At 46.8% G+C, this 8,410-nt stretch overlaps 1 protein-coding gene across 1 annotated transcript; it reads left to right on the top strand.

Annotated features, from left to right (window-relative positions):
* Window positions 1-5,288: 5,288 nt before the first annotated feature.
* LOC123049475 (snakin-2-like) lies at window positions 5,289-6,153 on the top strand. The gene is made up of 3 exons (XM_044472385.1): window positions 5,289-5,453; window positions 5,560-5,632; window positions 5,726-6,153. Exons 1-3 carry the CDS (start codon window positions 5,388-5,390, stop codon window positions 5,908-5,910), a joined length of 324 nt encoding a protein of 107 aa, XP_044328320.1. The 5' UTR covers window positions 5,289-5,387; the 3' UTR covers window positions 5,911-6,153.
* Window positions 6,154-8,410: the final 2,257 nt, after the last annotated feature.

Raw genomic sequence — 8,410 nt, 5'->3', positions numbered from 1 at the left:
GCAGCATCGATCGGCTTCAGTTAGCAGCAGTAGCAAAGGAATCACTCAGGTTCAGTTAACAACAAGGGATCGATCGGGGTTTAGTAACGTAGCTAGTGCAATCGTTCGGGTTCAGTTAGAGCCCAACGCCTCGCTCGGGTTCAGTTAGAGCGCAACGCCTCGCACACACGCGCGTATGTATACGAGAGAAACGCGCAAACCTCCATGCATCGCTCGGCCCCGACCACCCACCGTAACCGGGAACTCCCCGATATTTTCCTCGCCCTCGCTTATACCACAGTTTTTTCCGTCATGGACAGCCCAAAGAATGTCATGCAGCTGCGTCTCCGGCCCGCCCAGGACGAAAAGCCCATTTTCTGTCATGATTTTTTGTCATAGAAGTAGGAGCCCACCACATCTATGATGATACCGGGTTTTGTCACAATTATCGTCATAGAAGTGTCATAAGCATGACAGAAAAAATTTCGTTCGGCCCAAAATGTCACGGATGTGTCTTTTTTTTGTAGTGCAAGGCATGAGCGTTTGACTAATCCTTAATATTTCTCTTATGATGATGATCATATGTCTTGGATCTATATTTGTACCCTTGCATGTCATCTAACCCTTGTAGGTACTTGATGAATCCAAATCTATGAGATTGCAACTCACTCACATCTTGGACAATCTCTACATCACCAAGTCTCTATGATATGGTGGTTGAAGACAAGGAAGCATAAAACCTTTCAACATATCCTTTGACAATTACTTTATATCAAATTTCATTTGGTATCAAATTTCATGATTGTCACTTTGGATACACAAGTGCTCTTCCTTGCAAATCTAACCCATGTAGGTAGATGAACTCAAACTACAAGTGGTGCTCCCAACTCTTGATGAGCTACATCAACCTTGAGCATCCCACACAAGTTCAACTACATGATCAAGATGAACACCACCACAAGGTATGTTATTCCATCTTAGAGAAGCTTACCCCAAGACATGGGTCAAAGCAGCTCAACAAGATGTGAATACATCAAAATACTTAAACGAAAAATGGCAACCCCATTTTGAGCTTAAATGATGAGTATGACCTATGATCAAGTGTCTTCACTTGACTCCTAAGTCAATATACTCAAACATAGGTGACTCAGTCACCGACCAATTCTGGATGAAATTCTCTAGTGTTTCTCTGTGTTCTTGCATTTATCTCTTGCATGTTTGTTCCCCTTTAAAAAAAACTTCATCTAGATTTCTTTTCTTTTCTCTATTATGTTCTGCATTCCCTGCATTTAATCCATTGCAAATCCTTCAGTTAATTCCCTGCAAATCTTTGTGAGATCTTATTTGTCTAGTGAGCTGAGATGACAAAATATTTCCTTTGTATTGAACTCGGTCTCACCAATTTCTGCCTTTCGGCTAGACTGAACTGCAATGCTACATTGAAGATTGTTCATCGATCCAACCGACAAGGACAAACCCGGTCTGACTGATATGCGTCATCTCTGACACTACCAACTCGGTGTCACCGATGAAAATGAATCGGCCTAACCGATTTCACTACTAAGAAAACATTTTGCCATTTGCATCCTGCATATCTGTTCCGGCTCCACTCGATGATTCTTGTCCTCTGCCAACATCTTAAATTACAAGTTGCTTTGAATGTGACTCAAGGACCGAACCTACTTGAATCATGCTCCAGAAGATCCCTTCCTGGAAATTGATGTCAAAGGGAGAGAGATCACATCAAAACTTATCACATAAGGTAGAAAGCATGCCTTAAGCTTCTCCAGATGCTTATTATCCATAGAGGAGAGAAGTCACATGTCTTCAAGAGGGGAAAGACATCTTAGTATGTGTTATGATGGTTTTGCCTTGATTTTCTATTCCCTATCTTCTCCCATTATCAAATATCAGATTCAGGGGGAGAAAGGCACTTAAAGGAAGAAAATCTTTGGAATTCATTGAATATCTTTATCCCTTGGGGACATGTCAATATCCAAACAAAGTACTAAGTACTCACTCACTACATGTCATCCCAATCTTGGTACTTTTGTGGTTTTCTAAATTTGCTTTGTTTAGTAGGTGCTCTTGTGTTATCTAACCCTGTTTTCTCAAGTTCACCACCTCCAAAGCCAGCTCTAGACCATAAGGTAAGTATATGCATCACATCCATGTGCATGATGATTTCTTGTTGTTGTACATGTTGTTTGCAAGAAGGACTCATGAACATGGAGGTACATTTCCTATATTTAACATCATTTGCTCTGATGCATATAACCACGATACATGTAACTCATTGCTTGCTCTGACATGCTTATGCATTCACATACTCTTATAATCTATCTTCACATGATTGCATACATGTAGGGGGAGCATATGCATGTTACATGTCTTTCCAAAGCTTTACTTGTTATTCTTCATATCTTTATCTAAACCTTTGATGTATGTTGTCATCAATTACCAAAAAGGGGAGATTGAAAGCACAAGTGCTCGGGTGATTTTGGTAATTAATATCAACATATCTCTTGTTGGACTAATATTTTTATCTAGTATATTTTAGAAAGTTCAACAAAGGCGTGGCATGGACAAGAGGATGTGGAACCCCTTCAAGATGCTAAGGACAGAAGATTGGCAAAAGCTCAAGACTCTTCATTTCTACTTTTAGTGATCCAAGATCACGTTGAGTCCATAGGAAAAGCTAGTACTATTAAAAGGGGATGAGGTGTTGCTTAATGGTCTACTTGCTCAAAGTGCTTAGTGATATGCTCCAAAGCCCTCAACCACTTTTTCATTTCCATATTTTTCCTAAACCTAAAATCAAACTCGACCCCACCGATTTGACCTATCCGGTGCCACCGAGTTCATTTGACATAGCCACTGCTAGAAACCCTAATCAGTTTGGTCTCACCGATGGGATCTCGGTCTCACCAAGATGGGCTTGCAAACTCTCTGTTGCATGTTGCAATCATTTCGGTCCCACCGAGATATGCAATCAGTCCCACCGAGTTTGCTTGACCAACTCTCTGTTTGCTTATTACCAAAATCGGTCTCACCGAGTTTGTGTAATCGGTCAAACCGAGTTTAGGTTTTACCCTAACACTAGTATATCGGTCCCACCGAGTTGGTCATATCGGTCCCACCAAAAAGCCTAACGTTCACATTTTGAACCGGGTCGGTCTCGCCGAGTTTCACTATTTGGTCCCACCGAGTTTGGCAAATTGTGTGTAACGGTTAGATTTTGTGTAGAGGCTATAAATACCCCTCCACCCCCTTCTCCATTTGAGAGAGAGCTATCAGAACGTGCCTACACTTCCACTACTCATTTTTTGAGAGAGAAGCACTTACTCATGTGTTGAGACCAAGACATTCCAATCCAACCACAAGAATCTTGATCTCTAGCCTTCCCCAAGTTGCTTTCCACTCAAATCATCTTTCTACCATATCCAAATCTATGAGAGAGAGTTGAGTGTTGGGGAGACTATCATTTGAAGCACAAGATCAAGGAGTTCATCATCAACACACCATCTATTATCTTTTGGAGAGTGGTGTCTCCTAGATTGGTTAGGTGTCACTTGGGAGACTCCGTCAAGATTGTGGAGTTGAACCAAAAAGTTTGTAAGGGCAAGGAGATCGCCTACTTCGTGGAGATCTACCCGAGTGAGGCAAGTCCTTTGTGGGCGACGGCCATGGTGGGATAGACAAGGTGCTTCTTCGTGGACCCTTCGTGGGTGGAGCCCTCCATGGACTCGCACAACCGTTACCCTTCGTGGGTTGAAGTCTCCATCAACGTGGATGTACGATAGCACCACCTATCGGAACCACGCCAAAAATCTCCGTGTCTCCAATTACGTTTGCACACTCCAATCCCATCCCTTTACTTTCTTGCAACTTGCATGCTTTATTTTCCGCTGCTCATATACTCTTGACATGCTTGCTTGTTGTGAATGTTTAAACTTGTGCTAAAACTCCATCTTAACTTGAAAAAATTAAAAACTTCTACTTTTCTTTGTTGAGGGTCTAATCACCCCCCTCTAGACACCTCTTCCCGATCCTTTCACTATTGGTCCTCCTCGTCGCCGTAGGAGATGACGATCTCTGCCCGCGTCGAGTCGCCGCCAGCCGGTGAGGACAGACGGTCCCGGAGTTTGAGGGCGGCGTCACGATCCGCCAGATCCCACCCTGGAACCACCTGCCGGCACCGACGCCCAGGACTTGCCCATCGCCGGAGATGTGGATGGAGATGGGCGGGGATGGGAGGAGGAGGATGCGATGTGGACGACGCCGGAGCGCGGCTTAAATAGCCGCGGCCAGGCCATGCGAAGGGCCGGTCAGCCGGTTCAATGCGGCGTAGCGGCTGGAGTTGGTTCCTTGGGAACCTGCGTCTGCATTGAAGTGGCGGTTGTCGAGAGGTCGTGTCGGTCAGCGCCGCCCTCCCTCCCTCCGGTCACATCGCGGCATCAATGCCGGCCTCCGTGTGCTCTGTGCTGGCATGAATGCGACGCGGTAAGCGGCGCGTGCATCGGAAGGAAAGCCTGGGAGGGGGCGGGTGACGTGTTTTTGATTGATCAAAACAGTCAGAATCGATCATAAGATCGGTCCGGACTTTCGTAAACCTCTTCACGTGAAAGAAATCATGTTCGAACCGTGTTGAATGATTTTCATGAGCCGGACGGCTGCGGATAAGGATCGGCGTTGGAGATGTGCTAAAAGATTTTAGGAGAATTTGAGCAGACAAATCCTAGGGGCAGAGTGAGGTCTCCTCCTACACGGGTTGTAGTGTAGCCCGCTCGTCCCCACACCGCGGCGGTGCCCAGAGCACGCACGCTCTGTCCCCGCCCCTCTCGTTCTCGCCCCTCGGTGGAAGTGGAATGCAGCTCAACGCTCGTACGCCCGGCACTCTGCTCTGCTCCCCCGTCCTATTGCCTTGTCTCGCTCACCGTTCATCAAACGACGCACCGCGCGGCCCAGGCCTCAACGACAGCATGCTTGCTTGACAGGAGGAGGACCAAATTTCCAATTTCCACACCATCGTGGAGAGGATCCTAGGTGTGCTATACGGAACGCAATCGGGGTCGCCGCCCGTGTGTTTATCTGTAATCAAGGGCGGGGCAGGTGGCGCCCCGTGAGCAGGGCGAGTTAAAAGCCCATTTACTCCACTTAGCCAGGCGACGGTGGTGGTACGTGTCAAAGGCCATTGGGCAAGTGCAGACCATTTACGCCCTTGCCAGGAGCCAACCTGGCCACCACCCATCACTTCCACTTCCACAGCGCAAGCCTGTAAAGTGTTTAAACCCTTGGCCCCCGCTCTATTTAACCATCACACAGGCTGACTCCGGCACTGCATCGCCGCCCAACCCAAAGACACCACACAGCTCAAGAAAGCTTTTCAGACTCCAGAGGAAGGAGCCATGGCGCTCGGCAAGCTTGCCGTGGCCGCGCTGGTGGCGGCCCTCCTCCTGCTCAGCACCATCAAGGTGAGTTAAGGGGACCTTCTGTCTAACTACTCAATGCGACAGTGCATGATAGTACGTATGATACTCCAACTCACAATGCTGATTTTCTCCTCTGGGTGACCGATAGGCTGCCGACTCTCCTGCTCCGGCTGCCGCTCCGCTCGGGCCTCCTCCCCACAACATCGTAGACCCCTCTAAAGGTATCAAATCTGCCCTATGATAGATAGGAGTATTTCAGATGAGAGGAAATGCGCCCATTCATTCCATGGCGTGTGAATGTGTGATGTATGCAGACTGCGGGTGGGCGTGCAACCTGCGGTGCAGCGCCAACTCGCGGCCGAAGCTGTGCAGCCGGGCGTGCCTCAAGTGCTGCAGCGTGTGCCGCTGCGTGCCGGCGGGCACGGCCGGCAACAAGGAGACCTGCGGCAAGTGCTACACCGACTGGACCACGCACGGCAACAAGACCAAGTGCCCCTGAGCCCTGACTGCCTCCTCATGTCTTCGCCTCGCGCGCCTAAATATCTTAGTAGAGTAGCTGAGCTTTGCTCATGGTTGTCGTTAGCGTTACCGGTGACCTTCGTGATTTCGTCTTGGTGTGGAAGGAACGGTGTTGACTAGCTGTAGCTGGTGGACCTGGTGTGTGTTCTTGTGTAAAAAGTAAGTATGTATTGTCCCGTAGGTGGGCATATTTCTCTTGTAATAAAGCCCATCCGGAGGTTTATGTGGTGAATGCATGGTTCTCTTGCTAGCCGTATACGTCAGCTTTGTTTGAGATGAAAGTTGGCGCCTCGTGCGCCTCCCTCGTCCCTCGTTCAAAAAAAAAGGAGAGTTCTTATCCATCGCAGTCCATGCCATGCCATGAACCATCTGCTCTGTCTGCCACTCTTTACTCCGTCTGTCGCATGCGCTGTCGTGTTGCAAGGGCCGCATATATGCTTCACTTCTTGGTTGTGCATGCAAGCGGGCATCGGTACTGCCTCGAGCTAAAAGACGCGTACTACCATAGAGAAGATATGGTATGTGATCATAGCACGCACGGGTGCATGGTACCGCGTACGTGACAGTAACACCACCAACCTCCACCGAGTTGTGTCCCCAGGGGGCCGGAGCTGAGGCCAAGATTGCGCATACTCTTTTTTTTCCTTTTTTGCAAGATTGCGCATACTATGTACTATTAAAGAAAAGAAAAGAAGACATTGTAGCCATGGGACTGAGCTGAGGTGGTTCTTTTTCTTGAAACAAGGCAAAAGGCATCGCCATTTTTATTGAATAAGAAGAAGATTTTTAGAGTCTAGGCCATCGGCCAAATTACAAGCCTCACCCTCGCGGCATAATATTACACAAATATTTCGCCCAGGCGAGGCACCACAAAGAAGCTTCCTCTTTAATTCGAGCAACAAGAACACCCACACGAGTTGCATTGTTACGGAATACACATGCATTTCTCTTTTTCCATATTTCCTACGAAATCAGTAGCATCAGAGAAACCATTGCCCTTCGGGGCCGAGACATCCCCGAAGCATTGACACTCCACTGCTCCCTGACGAAAGCCAATCCTCTCCAATCCGCCGGATGTACATCGTTCAAATCAAACCAAGACTTAATCATTCCCCACACACGGATGGTGTAGCGACATTGAAAAAGAAGGTGTGTCGCCAACTACGGGGGTCTGCTAGCCAAGAGGGCAAACGTTGCAATTTGGCCATCCTCTCCGCTGAAGCTTGCCAGCCGCCCAAACTCTATTGTTGATGACCAACCAAGCAAAAAATTGCATTCGGGAGAGCCCAGTTCTTCGACACTAATAGGGCATGTTCGAGTCCACAAGTCCAATAAATTGAGCACTATAAGCCGCCGCCGCCGAATATTGGCCATCATTGGTGAGCTTCCAAGTAATTGAATCGACCTCCTCAGGGTTGAGGTTGACGAGCCCCAAAGGTTGACGAACTCGGATATATGGCCCACGGTGAGATTTCCACCAATATCCACATTGGAAACCCAGAAATTATTTTGCAAGGCCTTCTTCATGGAGCAGATTTTTCTTGTACAAAGGTCAAAGATCTTCAGCGCAATATCTTTAGGTCTCATGCCATCCAGCCAGGCAAAGTTCCAAAACGAGGCTTAGAGACCATCTCCAACTGACAACCTTGGTGGCAGCGGCGAAAATATCATTGTCTTTATCCCCACAAGGGTTCCCAAGGTTGACCCAAGGCTTGGCCGGATCCGTCCAAGCAGCCCACAACCAATGGAGCCGAATGGCAGCAACAAAATTTTCCAAATTGATCTGGCATTTTCCACCCGTGACCCTGTCGCAACCCGCCCAAAGGTATGCACGCTGAATGGAGTCGATCTTCTTCATGACCTCAGCAGGGAGGTTTAGTGCTGTCATTGAAAAGGTTCATTGGTTTTGAAAAAAAAACATCAATTTGAAAACAAGATCCTTTGATTTGAAATTTTTCATTGATTTAAAAAAATTTCTTTGAATTTGATTGTATTTGAAAAAAGTTCATCGGTTTTGAAAAAAATCATAAACTAAAAAATCGCGCATTTAAGAAAAAGGAAAAGGAGTAGAAAAAAGAAAAAGAACAAAATGAACTGACAAACAAATAAAAGAAAAACCGAAGAAACAGTGCACAAGAGGGTTAGTGGCCTGGTGGTTGTCACGCATCCTTTTGAACAATCGGTTGCGAGTTCTATCCCGTGCCTAGCACCTATTTTTGAAAAATTAACGGAACAGGAAGGCGAAGAAGAAAAAGAACAAAACAGGCACGAGCCCAACTAACGCACCTCTAGGAATCGCCTATCTGACTCCGCACACCCACCATGTACCTAGGGGTAGTAGCTGGTGCAGGCCCATATACTTCCGGTTTTGTTTTTCTTTTCTATGTTATTCTTCTAGGTTTTCTATCCGTTTTGTGTTAAGTTTTTCTTCGTTCTTTCTTCTTATTTATTATTTTTATTTTCTCTATTGTCTCCTTTTT

This window comes from Triticum aestivum, chromosome 2D (genome assembly GCF_018294505.1).
Source record: "Triticum aestivum cultivar Chinese Spring chromosome 2D, IWGSC CS RefSeq v2.1, whole genome shotgun sequence".
NCBI classification, from domain to species: Eukaryota; Viridiplantae; Streptophyta; class Magnoliopsida; order Poales; family Poaceae; genus Triticum; species Triticum aestivum.
This window is presented reverse-complemented; position numbering and strand designations above follow the sequence as displayed.

Bases quoted from the DNA above. Each gene is read 5' to 3' on its own strand.
- LOC123049475 (XM_044472385.1), top strand. From the start codon at position 5,388: ATGGCGCTCGGCAAGCTTGCCGTGGCCGCGCTGGTGGCGGCCCTCCTC. The intron at 5,454-5,559 runs GTGAGTTAAGGG...GGTGACCGATAG, and splicing joins TCCTGCTCAGCACCATCAAG to GCTGCCGACTCTCCTGCTCC. The intron at 5,633-5,725 runs GTATCAAATCTG...TGATGTATGCAG, and splicing joins CATCGTAGACCCCTCTAAAG to ACTGCGGGTGGGCGTGCAAC.